This window comes from Dermacentor albipictus, chromosome 5 (genome assembly GCF_038994185.2).
Source record: "Dermacentor albipictus isolate Rhodes 1998 colony chromosome 5, USDA_Dalb.pri_finalv2, whole genome shotgun sequence".
Taxonomy (NCBI): Eukaryota; Metazoa; Arthropoda; class Arachnida; order Ixodida; family Ixodidae; genus Dermacentor; species Dermacentor albipictus.
In genome coordinates, this window is record NC_091825.1 from 148,905,013 (window position 1) to 148,925,094 (window position 20,082).

Genomic DNA, 20,082 nt, shown 5'->3' on the forward strand with positions numbered 1-20,082 from the left:
ATCATGCATGTCCCTGGGAAAGAAAAACGCGACGTTCGACATGACCTGATGTTAAAATCGACGGCTGAACCACGAAGCGATTTGTAGACGCATCCGCTCTGAAACCAATCTGTGGATTTTCGTTCATGCAGTGAACGATGTACCGTCCTGCCAGAGTGTCGTGGTTTTTGAGGCATTAGCTTCCCAGCTAAAACCTTGAGAAGCGCACATTAAGTATGTGATGAGGTATTGGCGATTCTAAACTAAAGTTAATAAAATTCAACTTTTCACAAGAAGCGCATAAATATGTCAAGTTTTAAACATCGCGCGTTTAACAGCCCGTAGAACACAACATAGGCATGATGAGCGATGCACGTGAGGATATTATCAGTGAAGCTGCTGCTTGGATCGACCGACACACTTAATGTTGCCTCTGAAGCCTGAGCGTCATGACAGGTTATTGAATCAGTCTGAACGTGAACGGGCATTATTTTAGTTCCCTTTGCAGACTGTTAAGGTACAAAACTGAACATCGTTCACGTGGTGTTCACGGGATGTTCACGCGGATACATAAAAGCACAATTAGTCCTTAATCTTAGGCGACAGTATCATCCGTGCATTAACATTCCAACCCACAGCCCAATTTTGTGTCGTAGTTCTCCCAGTATTCATTTATTCATGTCTCTACAACTTGGTCGCTTTCCCGGCCCATGCTAAGAAACGAGAACCGGTGCACCATGCACGATATGTGCGGCTAGCATTCTTAACAGGACGATGTCATAGAGACGCAGGAACTATAACAGTGCAGCATAGCGAAGTCGCAAGCAGTATGCTGGCGCAACAAAAAAGCTTGCCTCGAGGAGTGTATCAGCCCACGCGACTTCATTGTCGGTTATAAGGTGCCAACTGTTAAGAACGCATATTTTATACGGATTGTATTTCATGATGTGGTCGGTTGAGGGCGGAGAGGGTAATTGAAGCCAGATGCGAGAGGGCTTTAGTCAACTGAAAATAATTAAGGCAAGAACGATATATGTGAGGCCTTGGTGCATATCTCTCCGCACCATTTGGTAGCAATGAAGGAGAGATAGGCTTCTGAAAAAACTCCGTTTGAAACTTATCACAGCGAGGTAGTACAAACAGACGTGTAACACCGTCACAAAGCCACAGCAAAAGCACTTCGTGCTGTTACAATGAGTCACCTTTATTTTGAGCTACTTTGCGTATGTTAGTGCCGCTTTTTCAATATTATTTTCTGCACTGCACTCATATGAAGTATGATGAAGTCTTGAGATACATTTGGTTACGTCTCACGATACTAGAAGAAAAGAAAAAAAGCGACTATTTGTGTTCGTTTCTTTCTCACTTCCCCGAAAGTCACCGATTTTACCCCACGCGCCTATACTTTAGTGAGACGTTGCTCAGTAATAAATTTTGTATGGCACGTAGAACATTATGAACGCGCTTCTGATCACTTGGTGAGCAGCGACCGGTCAATAAATGGATTGCGATGACATCGTTATACGGCAGAGCGAAAACAGGCTATGGTGAACGCCGATGCAATCGCCCGTTTCTGTAAAGTCGAGGCGAACTGCTGAGTGAAAGAAAGTGCGACGATCTTCCTTTTTTTTCGATGTCGCGGGAGCGGCGTTACATGTGTCTCGTGTTGCCGAAGTTGATGCCGCTCGCGTTGGCGCCCTTGTTTGTGCCGTACTGGAGGTTGATGATGCCTTCTCCTGCCCTCAGCTGCTGTTCGCTGAAGTGCCTCTTGTTCTCCTCGGCCGGCTTGGGTCCCAGGCAAGGTCCCTGGTACTCCGGGTGCAGGTAGCACTGCGCGTCGAAGAGTGGTAGGATTAGAAAATGTACAGTGTGCGCCAATATGAGCGAGAACAATTCAGAAATACGGTGAAGCGGCCAAGTTGGATGCTTTGTAAGCACCACGTAATCGATTGAGGACGACTTAGAACGCCGCACGAGCACTGACGCTCAAGTGAAAGTGCATTCAGAAAAGCATGTTAATATGAACACTACTACAACAATGGAAAGAAAGAAAAAGAATATATTGTAATGTGAGTGAAAATACCATGAGCCATAAATGGACGCCATTTCTTCGTTAGAAAGCGTTACGGAAGCCACGTGCCATGTTTCAGCTGATAAATAAAGCTCATCCTTTATTCTCCCTATGTCGTACTTATCCGTTTGCCCCCCGCTTAAAATGGCACACTGAAGATTTGCGTTTAACGCCAGTAATATTTCTCTCTATATTGCTTAATTCAGAAAACCGCCATGATTCACATTCACATAATAAGAACTATGGAGCAGGAAAATAAAGCGAAGTTCGAAGTTAAATCTGCGGCAGAATTTTTATCTCAACAAATTCGTTTTTCCTTCATATATTTGTGCATGCTTATTTGTACAGACGGTGTACTCCGTATGATCACGGGCTCGTATAGACAGTGTGGTTGGTGTGCGACAGTGCGCGCTTCTGCGGTATGGTGGAGGTCACTGGTTCGGGACAATTGCTTCATAAAATGTCTCCAGAATCGGCCCAGTTTGCTACGATCACTCGCTCGCCAAGATCGGCCATGATCGTGGTGGCATGACGACGACCCAGTAACGACGATGGAATGACGAAGAAAGAATGACGTCAATGGAACGTTGAAGCCGGTGTGACGACTGAACGACGTCAAGGGGATGAAGTTTCTGAAATGATGACGATGGGTTAACGCCGACTACGTGATGAAGATCCTGAAATGATGACGATGGTGTAACGCCGACTACGTGATGCAGATTCTGAAATGATGACGATGGTGTAACGCCGACTACGTGATGAAGATTCTGAAATATTAACGATGGTGTAACGCCGACTACGTGATGAAGATTCTGAAATGATGACGAAGGTGTAACGGCGACTACGTGATCAAGATCCTGAAATGATGACGATGGTGTAACGCCGGCTACGTGATGCAAATTCTGAAATGATGGCGATGGTGTTACGGCGAATACGTGATGACTACGGCATTAGAACAAAGGTACGACGACGACGGCATGACGGTGGTGTGACAAGAACCAGATAACAGAGCTCGAATGACGGCGATTGAACGACCACGGTGGCGTAATCATTACTGAATGACGACAGCGTGATCCCTATGAAAAGACGAAGAAGGAATTACGTTGATGGAACGACAAAGGTGGTACGATGATGACGGCATGACAACAGTGGGGTTGACGATTACGAAATGGGGACGTACTATTCGTACTATTCCCGTTTTGAGATTCTCATATACATTATGCTCATGATGTAACGCGCATATCGTACTATACTATTCCCGTTTCGAGATTCTCATATACATTATGCTCATTATGTAGCGCGCATATCGTACTATTCCCGTTTTGAGATTCTCATATACATTATGCTCATGATGTAACGCGCATATCGTACTATACTATTCCCGTTTCGAGATTCTCATATACATTATGCTCATTATGTAGCGCGCATATCGTACTATTCCCGTTTTGAGATTCTCATATACATTATGCTCATGATGTAACGCGCATATCGTACTATACTATTCCCGTTTCGAGATTCTCATATACATTATGCTCATTATGTAGCGCGCATATCGTACTATTCCCGTTTTGAGATTCTCATATACATTATGCTCATGATGTAACGCGCATATCGTACTATACTATTCCCGTTTCGAGATTCACATATACATTATGCTCATTATGTAGCGCGCATATCGTACTATTCCCGTTTCGAGATTCTCATATACATTATGCTGATGCTGTATCGCGCATATCGTACAATCCCGTTTCGAGATTCCATATGCATTGTGCTCATGATCCACGTTCACTCCGGGTTATGCGTCTCTATACATTAGCGTGTTTCAGGTCACAAATAGAAAGCATCCATTTCCTTCCTGTGCGTTTATCTGCAAGTCACAAGATAGATAGATAGATAGATAGATAGATAGATAGATAGATAGATAGATAGATAGATAGATAGATAGATAGATAGATAGATAGATAGATAGATAGATAGATAGATAGATAGATAGATAGATAGATAGATAGATAGATAGATAGATAGATAGATAGATAGATAGATAGATAGATAGATAGATAGATAGATAGATAGATAGATAGATAGATAGATAGATAGATAGATAGATAGATAGATAGATAGATAGATAGATAGATAGATAGATAGATAGATAGATAGATAGATAGATAGATAGATAGATAGATAGATAGATAGATAGATAGATAGATAGATAGATAGATAGATAGATAGATAGATAGATAGATAGATAGATAGATAGATAGATAGATAGATAGATAGATAGATAGATAGATAGATAGATAGATAGATAGATAGATAGATAGATAGATAGATAGATAGATAGATAGATAGATAGATAGATAGATAGATAGATAGATAGATAGATAGATAGATAGATAGATAGATAGATAGATAGATAGATAGATAGATAGATAGATAGATAGATCATCGATCGATCGATCGATCTCGTGGTGTCCTTTGGTGTTCAAATATTCAATAGATCTTTGCACAGAACTTACAAACACGATGATAAAGTTCCTCTTAAGCGCTCACCACAATGCACTCGGTATAGGGAATTCTGAGCAAGTCCTCACCGCTCGTCCCAGTGCTAGAATGCACTGCGAGACCTGCGGGATGTTCCTGCGCTCCCAGAGGTCAACAGTCTGGAAGACGTCGACATCAGGCACGCCCCAGTTCTTGGCCGCATTCTGGAACATCACGATGTTCTCCATCTTCTTGAACTGGCCACCAGTGGTGTTGATCTTTGGAATGCTGCCCGGGTTCAGGGCGTTCATAAGCCTGCGGCAGAACAGAGAATATTGGAAGGCGCGTGCGATGACGTGAGCTTTGATTGCGTCGAAATCTATGCCCGATAGCTGAACGTTTCATAACAGACTGGCACACAGGCCTTCATTATGGACAAAAGTTCTACAGGCCATAAGGTCTGAATTTTAGCTAGTTGGTAAGGTAAGATCTTTGAAAGGAGCAGCTCAAATGACGGGCCAAGGCGAGTTCAGCACGCCCCATTCATTGGCCTGCATGTGTCTCTCTTTGCACTGTTCCACACGAAAGTTATGCATCTGAGTTAGGAAGAAGGTTCACAGGCTTGTATTTAACCATAAGATGACTTATGACAACCCATTCGGTAACAGAAAAAAGAGTGGATGTGGATTGCTGTAGTCAAACCACCACCTAATGTGGTTACTAGCCAAACACGTAGCGATAATCTCTTCCACTTTTATGAAACGGTCCGGCATGTTTAGTTGGCATTAGAACAAAGTGCAAGCGAAAAATTATGCTCGTTAACATTGAATTCTATAGGGTGTTACGTGCTAAAATCGTGATCTGATTATGAGGCACGCCATAGTGTGGAGACACTGGAATAATTTTGATCACGTGAGGTTCTTTGTCGTGCACCAAGTTCGCCGGTGCACAATCCTCCTTGCTTTCCGACCCCGTCGAAATGTGGCCGCAGCGGCAGGAATCGAGCCAATGGCCTCGATCTCAGCCGCGCTACGTCATATCCGCTAAACTAGCGCGATTGGGCACATTCATTGCGTTTCATTGTTAAAGGGAAGGCGCCAATGTGCGTCTATCACTTGGCTGGCATGCAGCTGCAGGTGCTTTGCTGAATATTTGTTGATAGAATGCACATGGCATGTACACTCGACCACAAACGGTTATGGGCCAGGGAATTTCAGAAAACGTTCTATTTCCGAGCAGCCTGCAACAGAAGTGAGTAAAGCCGAACACCACTATATTGTTCACCCATATTAGTAGAGGCTGTAAATAAAAACACTAGGCTGCGTTGTGAGGCTGCACAGATATTCAGCTTTTTTCTCATATTTCATGTCCCGTAAAATTTCGCTTACTGTACAAAGATGTATCTCAATTTAGCCTTGTGTAATACTTGACACGTCAACGGCTGGCACGTCAAGGTCTGCCCACTCTCACTTTCACATCGAGCTGGCTTCGCAAAACACCCACAACCTCATCACCATCCATAACGTTGCAGAGACCCATCTTCCTCCTCTTGCGAGGCGGGGCATAGAAGTTAATTCAAGATTCGGGCCTAACCTCTTTTCAAAAATGTTTTACTAATCTTCAGAAAAACAAGTTCTTGCAAGATAGGCACGCCATCCATGCGGAAATCGGAAAGAAAATCACGGGGTTTTACGTGCCAAAAGCACGATCTGATTATGAGGCACGCCGTTGTGGGTGACTCCGGAAATAATTTTTACCCCCTGGGGTTTTTTAACGCGCACCTAAATCTAAGTACTACAAGGGCGTTCTCGCAGTTCACCCCCATCGGAATGCGACCGTCCTGGCCGGGATTTGATCCCGCGACCTCGTGCTTACCGGCCCGAAACCATGGCTACCAAACAACCACGGTAAGTCGGGCATCGGAAAGCGGATATACCTACGCCAACTATCCTTAATGCGAGGAACAGGCATGACATATGGTGGTACCATGCCGTGCTAATGCACACAGTGGCCAAGGCTTGTCTCCTGGCAGACGCGCGCTATATACCACGGCGCAGCGTGCGTCCTCGAGGCGCGTGCCTGTCGCAGGTTGCGATTTGTATCGCCCGTATTATGGCGAGAGGAGGGGGTGGTTTCTTGCTACGCGCAGCACCTGTTCCTTGGGACGAATGCGTCCACCCTCCCCCTTGTCAGGACGCCAGAACTCTCGAAGCTCGGGGTTAGACTTGGCAGCCCGCGGCCATTCCGCGGGTCTTGGCTCCGGCGCGCTAATGAAAACATATCTCGAGGCAGCACCAAAATACGCCTTGGCCTCTGTTTATCCGTCTCCCATGCCCACGGGCATAAGCATCCCGTTTCGAGAGAATGGGAACTGACGGCCTGACGAAGGCGAGAATCAGCGATAAATGCGAAGGGGCGAATGCGATCAGGGCCCGTAAGAATCGCCAGTATGCACTCTGTCGACAAGCAAGCTGATTTGACGTGCGGAAAAGGTTTGATGCAGAAAAATGTCCCGTTCATTATTTTTGCACTAGATGTTTCGTAATGCACACCTGAAAAATGAACTTCTTAGTGAGCCAATGCACGTATTCTTTCGTGCGCTTGTCGACGCCAGAAAGCTGACGTCTCCTTTTTATCACTTTATTTTTCTTTTCCTTTTTCGCTTTACTCATTCATCCCGAAGACTGCCAATGAATGAAACCGCTTCCCACCTCCGCCGTCACAATTATCAACACTCCTGCATTTAATCACTGAAAATTATCGTACGTGCTAACTGCTTGTGACAGGTGCATTTATTTGTCTTTCACCTCTACCTTCTGTAACGCGTTTAGCCATGAACGTATTGAAATAAATAAATAAATAAATAAGTAAATAAATAAATAAATAAATCGAATTGAAGAGAAGAATCAGACTGAACTTGAAGGACCAATCCTATTGAAGAGGCGATAACATGGAGATGCTTTTGTACGTTTCCAAACTTTTCGCGCAATAAGAAAACATTCGTACAGAAGTAAGACAGACATGAGCGATAAGTGATTACGAAAGAAATGTTTCAACTAAAAGACTACAAAGGAATGAGTACAGCTGAACAGGTGGTAAGGTCGGGCTAGTTGGTTTACTGTTTCTGGAATGTAGCCGCACGAGCAAAACACGGTACGTAGAAGACACGCAGCCCACCCAAGCACTTGCAAGCTGCAATCCCCTAATCTCATCCCAACACCTTCTCTAATATGGTATCCTGCGTCCTGTGTTTTCTTCGTGGGTCTAAATTTCACCACTGGAACAACAACTAGTCCAAACGTAGCTGCGTATATCCATCACTCCTTATTGCCCATAACTATTTAAAGTAAATGTAATGCATCGCCACGAGGCTTTCAGTGTGAAACGCTAAAATGAAAGCCCAAAACAGGCATTTTTCTGGTCCTCCACGCTCATTTGGGCATATTTTCGTCTCTCCTGTAAAGGTCTCAATTTCTTTTGTGGCTGCAAATGATAACAGCTCGTGTTGCTCAAGACGCTCAACAAACATCATGATGGTGCTGTAACATCGCGAATAGTGCGAAAACAAATGGCCCAAGGAAGATTAGTGATCCCTCCTATCTGAAGGTCAATTATGCTAGTGGCTGCATATAATAATGTAGTTGGGTGTGCGGTAATGAGGCGTGAGTATTATTTCTTTCAATGGCAGTAATATCCAATGAGCAGCAATGATGTCGTTGTCACTTTTGGTACGTAATTCTAAAACGCCTTCCTAAGTTATAGCTATATTTTGAATATCTGCTTGCTGCACTGGGGGTGTGTCGATTCTCTAACTTAATATTACGTTCGCAGCAAGATTCAGACTAGCCGAATTTTGCAGAACAGTAGTAAAGAGCGAAATCCTTTACTGTAGTGGTACTATAAGCCCACCGATGAGATAGATCACGAATGTTTTGGTGTAGCTTCCATCGCTGTTTGGTATACCGTTGCTTCATTCTACGAAGCATGAGCTCAACAGCTGGGGCAACTGCTTACGTACTAAACTGTGCAAACATGTGCTAACAAATCTTCATTTGGCAGCAAAGCTCAATTTTTTCCTTGAGCCGAGCAGGGTGAAAAAAATACTTACTACGAAGGTGTAGCGGCGCTAGTAGCGGGCGCTCGCCATGGCTGCCAAAAAGGACGATTGGCCAAGGGCGAGTTAGAGGGAGAACGCTCCAGGCTACCAGTATTATTTTTTTAAACCCTTGTACACCCCCGATTCGTGACCGATCCCACAGTGTGGTTGCACGAAGTCACTGAGGAACCCCAACAACAACTATCGAGCCTTGGCCAATCCACCCTCGCGGGCAAGTGCCATATGTTAAAGGCGACAATAACAACTACCGGGCCCGAGCGATGGCATGCCGCTTCTCCGGCCAGCCGCCGTTGTTAATCGCCGTTCACAAGAAAAGGCAGACGGCCCGCATCAACCGACTGCCTACAAAGGCAAGGACAACGGACACAGCCTTCGTCAGCCTTCGTAATAAGTCTTGTTTTTCGCGCTGCTCGCTACAGGAGTGGAATACCAGTTCGCCTAGCAAACCATGCTTCTTGAAACTACGTATGTGATGTTCTGCTTTGAATTTATGGCATGTGGAAGACTGAAGTCTGTTTCAGTGATTTCGGCTGTGGAACTTACTTGCATAGTACGACGCCATCCCGAAGAACTTCTTCGTATGGTGCCTGGGGTAGCCGCTGTTCAAGCACCTCTTCGATCCAGTCCAAGATCTGAGATTCCAGTTCGGGATCACGTTTCGATGCAATCTGCGTTGGCGAATATGAAAACTGAGTTTCTTTCCTTTTCTTTATTCTGTTTTGATGCGGGTACGAATCATGTCTGCGGCACACCATTTAATCAAGCTGCGATATATTATAAATCATTTAAAAAGCGTAGATGCTCTCATCTAAAAATATTTTATCAGACTTTTCGGTGCTAAATAAACTTCGAATTATTAAAATTCATCACATGTGGGAGCAAAGGACTAACCCATGCCTCCTTACAATAATTTATTTTGAAAGATCCAACAAAATTCTTTCCCTTGATAACAGCCTTGAAAATGCGCATTATGAAGGACAGCTTAGAGTTCCTCGCCCCCTCGAGGCAAGCGAGCGTTTTGCGCCTTCCAGAGTTAGTTTCCAGCCTGTATCTGACTTTTAAATTTTTTCACTTCAAACAAATAACGTTATCAATAAATAATTGACCAAGCCAAGGCACAGTACTTAGACGTTGCGTTCATGGTCATTGTACTCCTGAATAACCATTTTCCGTGAAGAACGTTGACAAACATATGCTATGTAATTGTGCATTGACAGCGACACTCACTCAAGTTACTTCTTAACCTCGAGCACACAACAGAAGTTCTGTTTGGAATCCTTAGTGCTTGGCACGCTACCCTAAATGGCCACTTGTTGACTTTTCTTTTTCTTCCTAAATTTGACGTTTCCTAAACATCTGCTTCGTACGCTTCAACAAACCTCACTAGTTGTGCGCGAAAGCGTGGCAGCTGCCTTGACAGTGACAGATGCCCTCGGCCGGTCTCGTTGAAGAGCCCAGGGCCGAGCGCTGCAGGGGAAGCCTGCCTCGCGAAGGCGGAACTAATGCTCAGCTTGCTCCATTCGAGCGAACAGAAAGACCCATTGAACGTGACTCGTGCTGAGTCAGATCGCAGCAAAGGTACACACTCGCGCACGAACACCCTCAGCAAGCAGGGCGAGAAGTCCTTGAAGAGGGAACAGCGGCACAAACAAAAAATGCTCCGAGGTTCATGTCTTGGCGGCTCTCCAGCAGCGGTGCAAAGCTGCCTGCGCTGACTCACACTTACACACATGTGGAGAGAGAATGTCTCTTCACTGTGTCGGCGTATACGGCAACGAACGGACGCAGACACTGACTCAGGAAGCGAGAGCCACTGTTTATAAGTTTGCGGGCAGTAGATCAAAACTTGCTGCTACAACACAGTGCGTTAGGAATGCGCATACGTTGTAATACATTTCTGAACTTCTTGAATTGTTCTGCGGTTGTGAGTGTGCCGCTCTCACTCTGGACTCAAGAGTTAACGATCAGTGTCAGCGCAAACAAGGACTAAAACCGAGGCAGTGGTAATGCTAACTTCAGAATTATTGAAGTCCCGGCAGTGTCAAGGAAACGAGGTGCCGCAATGTGGCGGGCTTTATTTTCTTTACTTGACTGCAATAGTGGACGCCTGCTCGAGTTTAAACATAACAAGGTGGTTCCTGTGAACAAGTTATCCGATGGTCATCACAGAAAGCCTCTCATCATGGGGCAAACACTCTCACCTTGAGTCTATGTTTGTCTTTGCCACAGCCCACAAAACTCCTCTGACAGGACGGGAGAAAGCTTCAACAGCGTTATTAAAGTATTTTGTTGTAACTGCAATCATAGTTTGCAGCGAAGTTGCTGTCAACACTTTTCCTCACCACGCGATGTGCGAAACAAACTTTGTTTCGAGTGGCCATCTACTTTTCTGTCACAAGCACCTTATAGACTTTACCAAGAAATCAAAAGAAAACCGTCTAGCATTCTCGCTCAAAGAAAGCCCTTGTCTCAGTCCACGGGCTCCGTTGCGCGAACGTGTCAAAAGACAGTCTGGAATGAAAACTGAAACAGAACAGAAGGCGCGCCAGTGGTATATTCCTTTTCTTCTTAAGTTGCATGGTAGAAGTCCCCAAAATAGACCGCTTTCCTAAGGAACAAGTGACACGAGCAGCTTTGCCCCTTGCGAGCAGGGGAAGACGAACTGCCTCCATAGACGAGTGGCTAGTACTGGAGGGTTTTACAACACAGAAGCTACCGTCAATAAAGAAAAGGACAAAAATGTATGTGTGTCTACGGTTACGCCTTGCCTTTTGGCTCGTTTCGCTAAGCGTTGTTCTTCACTCCTTGGTTGCGGCAGAGGTAATAAATAACTCCTCGCAGACTGAGTCGTCTAGACGAAGCCGAGAATCGCGAAAGACTGTGACAAAAATAAGAAAGAAAAAACAGGCTCTCGCAACGATGGGTGAATGTTGATCGATTAGTGCAAAACACTGCACTGAAAGAGATGCTAAAGGCTAAGATTAAAGAAAATAGCTAAGGAATGGTGAGAACACTAAAGTTAAAAAGGAAGTAGAAGTTAGTTTTCTGGCTTGTTTGACAGCTACCATAAACGACTTTGTTCCATTATTAGTTCGGCTTTTATGCTACCAGAAGTTATGAATGAATACATTGGGTGTACATGCTATATAGATTTCTAATTTTAGTTCCGGATGTTGCATGGTAGCTAATATCCATCTACACTTATGGACCGCATTGCAAAATTTTTCTGTCTCTGATATAGGGCAACTAAGCTTAAACAGTACGACAGAAGAAACAATCACCAAAAAGAGTAAAGAGCTAGTGCTTTTTGAAAGCCTTCGATGCTTGAAAAATGGAAAGCTGCCCAAGTCTGTCAATTTCGGCTCGTTCTTGAACACTCCTGGTAGAAGATATTTCTTTTTGTTTTCTTCCTGTGAGTCATAACTAAGACATTTCAGCAGGAAATTAGCTTTAGTTACGGTCATTAAAGTAAATATAGGAAAGAATTTCGAAAACTCAGTGTCTTGAACTCCAGATATACGCACAAATGACACTCTCGAAAAATAAACAGGCACTTTGGCACTACACACGATAAGATTGAAAAAATAAGAAGAGCTGTCAATCTTGCTCACGTGGAAGCCGATTGCCTGTGCTCTTTATGTCGATTCCGGGACTACGTCTAAGTATAAACAGCTAGAAGATGCCGCAGAATCCAGTAAATTCATTAGCTGTGCCCGTTGTTTTAATTCTGATGGACTGAGTGAAGCGCTTCTCAACTCATTTCAGACTGAAGAAAAAAATTTCAACTGTCAACTGCCAGAGACTATTTTGGGGAGAGCAGAATAGAAAGAGCAAAACCGAACTGAACAACCGTGAACTTATTCACAAAAGCCTATTAAGTTAGAATTGTTCGTGAGAGCTAATTCCAGCCAGTCTTGATCCCGGACCTTTCATTCGCTAAGCTGTCCAGCCAATGGCAAAGATCCCCTACGAACAAAATCTTCGTAAATTCTGCCTCTCTTTCTTGAATTAAATAATGAGATTGGGTGAGGTTTTTTCTTTGGTATGGGAACCGTAAGCCCTTGGAAACAAAGGTACTTATGATGACAGGTTATGCTTCTATGTTTGTACAGCCCTACGCCGTTGTCAGTGTTCGCTGATCAACGTCACGCGTAACATGTCATGCAGACGTCATTTTGTGCACGAAGTGAACACGACAAAGGCTGACATTGCACAATAAGATTGGACGGTATCAGTCATCAAATAGGCTGTTGGCATTTCCGTTTTACATTCCTTCGCATGCTTGCCGCATCACAGGAAATACGTAAAAAAAAAGCAGATAACAAATCTATTTTATTTTTTCTTCGCCGCAACAAACAGCATGTTAAATTGGTGGTACCTATGACGAACGCCAAAGAAAGTAAATAAATAGAAACGCCAAATAAAGAACTTTACTATCATTTGCTGCAACAATGCAATCAGTCTGTAGACTTCTCCACATTGAGCGCGTTGATATTCAAGCCGTTTATTCTGAACACTGATATAACTTGTAAGTGAACATACACACGGCTCTTTTAGTGCTATAATCATATGCCCGGAGCGCAGCTACGGTTAGGCTGAGAAGAGTTATCGCATTGCGAGGGGGCAAGACCACCCTTAGTAAAGTATTTATGCGTGGTTAATTTAATATTACGATGATACTCTCACATGTGTTATGAAGTGCAGTCATATGGCAGCGTCACAACAACGATGTACGAAGACGTAGTGAAGGTATGAGGCGACTTGATATACTTCAGAAAAAAATGTACAGACACGCTAAATGGACAGGTCAATGACACGAAGTGCGCGAAGGACATGTCCCGTGCTTTTAGCCCTGTAGCTATGATTTACAATTCTAATAGCCAGATGGCTCAGATTTTAAACAATGACGTAATAGAAGGCCAGATTCCTTTATAGATTAAGTGCTTCCTTCTAACTCATTTGCCACACTGGTTGCCACGTGGCATACTTATTTAAACAACTGCGTGCGAACCATCGTTAAGAAGATGCATTATTGGTTTGTGGAAGTTATTGTCCATAACCGCTCCTAGGTTAGTCTGTCCGTGTCCCGCCACCTATAGGTATTTGTCATTCTGTGGCCTTTGTCAGCCACACTAGATGACGAGCACCAGCTGCAGACCTGGAGACTAAGTACTTTTGGGCACTTCAGGGTTGTCACGTGCTGGGCCCCAGGCCGAAGTTACGGTAGGTCTAACGGCCGCCCCAGCCCGATTTCCTAGGAGAAATACTTTATCCGCACGTGTAAGATTACGAAGAAGGCGGCAGACACACTGGGCATTAGAGTGCGAGTGTCCCGTTGTAGAAGAAATATTCTGGGTACAAAGATGTAGTGGGTGTAGATTTCACAACCGGCGCAGTGTCATGGTCACTACCGCTATATTATACATATAGCCGACAAGGTTACTCACTCTCATTCTTCACCCGACAGCCCTTCTACTTCCGTTCTCTTCGACTCCTCCTAATTGCAATGTATAAAGATATGTCTGTGCCTTGAGACTTGACAATGACATTTCTGCGCATATAATATAACTGCCTTTTCGGGGAAAAAAGCGAACGAGCTCTATATTTCTAGACACAACATTCCACCCTTCAACCTTTTTTATGCCGAATCAAATCATTTTTGTTCCACTCCTTCGGGAGACATTAATCAAGAATTACCGGCGATGCCGGCAAGGTATGTGGAATTTCTTGCATGGGGAAACCTTGGGAAGGATGTCCCACTCTAAGGCATCCTTATGCCTCGCAACAACGAATGTCACTTTACTATTGGTAACATCTATGACTGGTGATGAAGCACACGCTACAAAAAGCGCTGAGAGTAGCATCATAGCAACGGCCGCCATTCCTGCCCCGTAAGATAGTAATAAATAAAGAGTTGCGAAATGATATCTAAAAGTGGATAACTATATTCGTTATATTTCTGTTTCCTATTCATGAAGTTTATTTCGAGGAGAAGCATGCGTTCTTCACACATAAACGCAATTACACGCATTGTATTTTTCTATGCTTTTCTGGAGCGTTACTGTTCGCCATCTGTCGAGGTTAATCTTATTGCATCGGATGTCTGTAACGGCCCTTCGAGGCACTTCATCGCCCCGCAAAAGAAGGCGTCGAACGCCTGCTTAATGTTGTCGGCTGTGAGCACCCTGCCGCACGGGCTCCCTTCATTGTCTTCACGAGCCGTATACGCCGAAGCCCGAAGGCGGCGAGCTAAAAAGGAGTTCTCCGACGGGTCATCAGCCTGAGCACAGCGAGAAGATAAGGCTTGAGGGATGGGAGGAGCGGGATATCGCTCCTCTCCGAGCCACGAAAAGCAGCCGACGGCGATCGCAACTTCCTTTTCGGGCCGTTCCTTACCTTGCTTGCGATCTGCGCGCTAAGACCGTACGCCGGACCACGGTAAGCCATGACGACCACACTGGGCAGCAGCAGCAGCAGCAGCAGCAGCAGCCGAGGCAAGGAAAGCGCGAGGGGCAATTGACCACAGCGGTGGGTAGACGGTGACGGCAGTGAGGAGCCGGGGCAGACCACGACTAAGACCCACCGCCGTCCAGGGCTCCTGAAACCCTCTCACCGCCGGGCATGGGAGGCTGGGGGGGAGTGAGGAGGGAGCCTACTAAAGATAGACCACGCCTCTCCGGAGGCTACCGCGGTGGCGGCGGATGCCGCTGCACGCGCCCGAGAGCTTGCCCTGAAAAAAAGAAAGAGAAAAGGTTGCGGTGAAGAAGAACCTTCGTCTTCGAGAGAGGGAAAAAGAACCCCGGCTCAGGTTCCCATAACGGGCTCCAGCGCGTTGTACGGCACGGCTGTGGTGCTGCGCTCACCCTCCTCCTCCTTATTTTCAGCCCAGGGATTGTGCACCTTGGCCGCCGCCGTCAGCACGATTTCCGGGGCTCGCCACGACGCCGCGTCGTGGTGCCAGCATGGCCGGTGCATTGCACCGAGAAATGGTGCATTTCACGAACAACAGAGAGAAAGAGGCATGGACACAAAACGCAGGGAAATGGCAGGTAGACCAACCGGTACAGTGAATATGATTTGTTGCCCAGCAGTGGAAGACGGAAAAATTGAGGGAGAATGATGGACGGAAATGTAGAAGAGTTACATAGCGGATGTACAAGTACACACACATGGCTGTCAGTGCACGTAAGTTAAAATCGGTCAACGTTTAACTCAATCTTTTGTCTTTAAGAACGCCTTCGAGTTTCTACAGACGTCTGGTGAAGTTGGCATTAGAGAATTAACTGTTCCGGAACGGGTAGATGGAAGAGACACTGACCTGGAGTTCTTTGTCACATATCATTCGTTCAACTTGCCCGCTCACCAATGAATCATTTTATTTATTATCACCTTGAAGGCCCGAAGGCATTACACAAGGGGGGGGGTGTAGTCAATACATACCCGTGTAAGAGTGGTTACGGACAAAACAACAAAAAAAGAAATATTGCTGTTTTGTATGACTTTAAACAATTAAAGAAAAATTGCGCATTTGAAGAAGCAACGTGGCAATACATAAAGAAATCACAGTACATACTTCAGGAGAATAAGTGCGAGCTAGCATGACGGTTAAAGACTGTGAACTAGAGGACAGACATTGCGTAACTGGGGCTAAACTGGTGCTCTTGAGTGATATCCCCGGTGAAGGGTGGTCAACCAGGCTCTGTAGTGGTCAACCTCCCAGGCTTTCAATTAGCCTTTCTTTTCTATTCTCTCATAGTGATGTTCTGCTAAATGCTCACGTCCGAATTTCCATTTGTCTCGGTGGACATCGTGGACCGTTGCTGGTATTTGACACGCTGATTTGATCAATGCTTGGTGAAATTAGTATTGCCATCGTCATAGACGCGCATGCGGACGAATTACTGGCCTAGCACGCCAGGCTAATCCCACCTGTTGCACGACATGGCCACCATATCTGGAAGTTGCCCTACTGTACTGCAGACGATTTTTTTCCGCTTATTCGAGCATCATTAATAATACACTTCTGTATAAGAAGAAGAGAAATGGGGAATTCTTTATCTAAGCGCAGAGAGCTTTGTCGACATAAATGTATTCGCCAACATGCTACTCTGCAAATGAGGAACGTGGTAGGGCACAAGGGCGATACAAGAAAAAGGGCAGAAGAAAGAAGAATAAAACACAAAACATAATATGACTTGACATTTTGATTTTTCTGTTGATTTCCCAAATTATAAACGCTTCAGCATCATGGTGGAGTTAATTAGTCATTTTTCGAAGCTTACCCTTTTAAATGAGGGATACACGGAACAAGTAATGGGTTGCAGGAGTTGCACTTGCCCGCCATAGAATTACCTGGCTGTCTGTAGCGGCAACCATCTTTAAGTCTGAGGTCTAAGCAAGGTGCGATTTTCCGCTGTACCAAAAGGCACACGAGCCAGCACTCAGGCAGAACCACAGCCTTTAGGGCGTGGAGGTTGCCTGCGGCCTCTTTCAGGCTGCCTGCATAGCCAGCTCTTCGAACACTGCAGTGGAACAAGCCCCACTCCCCCCTCCGCTTCCATGTCATCCCAATCCTCAATCCCGTCCTTTTTTTTTCTCTCGTGTTCTATTGGCATGACTGAATATCCCAGGCTTTCGACGGAATGGGACGGCACAAGTCCAATAAATGTTGTTGCATTTAAAGGTGGAGGCGACAGAGAGTCCATTGACCTTCAGGGCAGGCAGCTTTCCATGAAGCTCGCGTGCGGGCACGGCGAGAAGGAACAGGCGGAAGCTAGTGTGGGCTGTCATTGGACGTGCTTAGAATCCCAAACGCGTATTCTCAGCGTGCCGTCTAGGTCGCTCCTCCGAAAGATATCTTGTCCCGCCACGTGACGGCCTAGTGTAGCGCGCAAATCACGCAAAGCGCTCCAAGGAGGTGTGGCACGGAGCGTGAAACGGCTCGCGTCGGGCGCCTGTATCGAGGTGGCCAAATCCTTCGCGACAGCTGTCACCGGAGGCGTTGACGAAGCCAACTACGCAACCGCTCTCATCAAGTTTCGCCCGAGTCTCAACTTGCGGGCCCGGCTCTACGGGCGAGCTGTCGGGATTGTCAACAGGAAAGCGAAAAGTATTCGGCTAACAATGTGGTGGTTTTGGGCTGAAGAGTCAAGTGGGACGGTGCACCACAATAAGGTCGCGGAGTTCTTTTGAGCCTCAGTGTGTACGAAAGGGCGCGAGTTGAAAAGTTATTTCGAGGTGCGAGCCCCGACTCAGAGCTGAACGAAGAAGCCACCCCACCGGCTCGACCCAGGTGCATAGCTGGGGAAAAGCTGGAATTCCGTTGATCAGCGGCCCAGGCGCCAACAAGCAAAGGTGCTAGTAAACACACATGCAAATATATGAATACGTGCTGGCTGAAACGTACACCTGCTTGCATGCACCGGGGTCCGCGTCACCCAGTATCAGAATACACTCGGTGATGTCGAAAGTCTGAGAGAATAGCGTCTGCTCGGGTATGCGCATGCCAACTTGCACACATCCTAGCTGCTCGAAGTGGTTCTGTGCATACCTTCAGACTAGTATTGTCTATATGTTCGACCTGCAATTGGTTAGCCTTAGCGGCTCTAACCACAACGTGCTAAATAACAAGAGACATGCGAGCCTTATGCTCTGACTTCACGAGGTCACGGGACGTAGGAGAACTGAGCGCATTAGGCAACGCCAAGGAAAGGTGGGGCAACCCTGCATTGAAGGGAGAGAACGCATGTGTAAGTGGAAAATGAGAGCCTGGAGAGGTGATATGATTGGCAGTTGCATGGACAGACAGATGGAGAAATGTAATATAGGCCGTGCACTGTTGTAGCAGTAAACAATTTCGGGTCATTTCGGAAGATACAACAAGAACGTTCTACAGCGCACGTAATCAGTCTAGAGATTGCCCGAAGAACCCTATTTTGGGCAGTCTGGAAGGACCAAAACCACGGCTTCTTGCAGTGTCCTTCGTTTCATGTTGTGCTTTACATTGCTTTGTGGTGCCTTTGTTGCAAGATGCGTTTTATCTTCTTTTTCAGTAAAACATTTCCGTTCATGGTTAACTTTCAACAAGTAATTTCCGTGTTGTTTTTACGGTGCGTGGCAGGATATGCGCGCCATGGTGTCACAGTATCAGAAGAAGAAGAGCTTGCATTTCCGCGGGTTTTAATCATTCAAGGCTGTACCTAACAAGCCGTATTATTTGGACACGAGGGGCCAAAGTCCCAAAGCTTTTCGTTTGAGAGGGCTCTTTGCCATTGGCTGGCCGCTTGCTCTATGAATATCTCCAGCATCAAGATTGGCGGGAATTTTCTCTTGTATGCCAACGATTCTAGCGTAAGAGCAGTTTGTCAATACGGGCCCTGAGCTGCGGAACATTGCGCTGAAGAAAATATCAAGCATCCACTAGCCCGGGCAGTAGCGGCACGGCTGCAAATGAATACGCAGTAGCCTTCCAACGCGTCGGATCTGTTGCAAGAGTAGTTGTCCGTGTAGGTGGTCGTTTTGATGAGTGGCCGGCATATTTAGTCAGTCGTGAGCACCACGTGATGTTTTGTCGGTTAAAGTATCCTGAAAATTATTCTAATATTTCAATATAGCAGGAATGCTGCTCCACAAAAGGTGAACAAACGCAGAAGAAAAAAGTTTATACAAAGTGAACTAAGGGCCCTTTGGTTAAACGTTGCTAATGAATTTGTCGTCAAAGAGCAAACGTGGATAGCTGATATTCAACCACAGATTAAGAGGAATAAATAGAGAGTGTTCAGGTCATGTGATGCATAAGGAAACGACAGGGGGTCTACAGAAACCGAATGGCTGCCAAGATAAAGTAAGAGAGGTCATCAAATAGGCCAAAGGTTTGGCGTTGGGAGGAGATTACGGAAATTGTAGGCATACGATTGAGTCCGTTGCGCAAGGCAATGGTAATTTGAGATCGCTGTGAAAGGCCGTCGACCTATGTGAAATAGGCTGATGTTATGAATGAATGAATTTTTGATGTTTCATGGCGCAAGGGCCAAGTATGACCAAAGAGCGTCATGTCCGTGGTAATGAGTTTCCAGTGTAATTATGAGTTCTATTGAAGTTGGTGTGACGTGGCTGTAAAGGGGCCCTATATAGTCGCTATAAAGTGCGTAAAGTCTATATAATAAGAATATGGTGATGACGTATGACGTGTACAATAAACATTAAGATGCATTTCAAAAGAATGATATGATATGTAAAATATATCAGTTTATAAGATTGGCTAGAGCACTACTGCCTCCTTAGAGCCCTTGAAACACAAGGGCCTGGAGGCACGTGCTATGCAAAACAATTATTGCAGCGGCATCCTCTGGAACGAGGATGCTCTACAAATTTAATGGGCTTATCACATGCAGGACAACATCATTTAAGAAGTTGAGGACTGCCTTAGTGTTAA

At 45.5% G+C, this 20,082-nt stretch overlaps 1 protein-coding gene across 1 annotated transcript; it reads right to left on the reverse strand.

Moving 5' to 3' along the window:
* Positions 1-1,162: 1,162 nt before the first annotated feature.
* Positions 1,163-15,259, reverse strand: LOC139060201 (muscle-specific protein 20-like). Its single transcript, XM_070539167.1, has 4 exons — positions 15,045-15,259; positions 9,192-9,316; positions 4,642-4,846; positions 1,163-1,809 (listed from the first exon to the last, which is right to left on the reverse strand). Exons 1-4 carry the CDS (start codon positions 15,093-15,095, stop codon positions 1,630-1,632), a joined length of 561 nt encoding a protein of 186 aa, XP_070395268.1. The 5' UTR covers positions 15,096-15,259; the 3' UTR covers positions 1,163-1,629.
* Positions 15,260-20,082: the final 4,823 nt, after the last annotated feature.

Coding starts and splice junctions, on each gene's coding strand:
- LOC139060201 (XM_070539167.1), bottom strand. CDS start 15,095: ATGGCTTACCGTGGTCCGGCGTACGGTCTTAGCGCGCAGATCGCAAGC. Junction 9,317..15,044: donor GCGCGCAGATCGCAAGCAAG/GTAAGGAACGGC, acceptor TCGCCAACGCAG/ATTGCATCGAAACGTGATCC. Junction 1,810..4,641: donor TTCTAGCACTGGGACGAGCG/GTGAGGACTTGC, acceptor TTCGACGCGCAG/TGCTACCTGCACCCGGAGTA.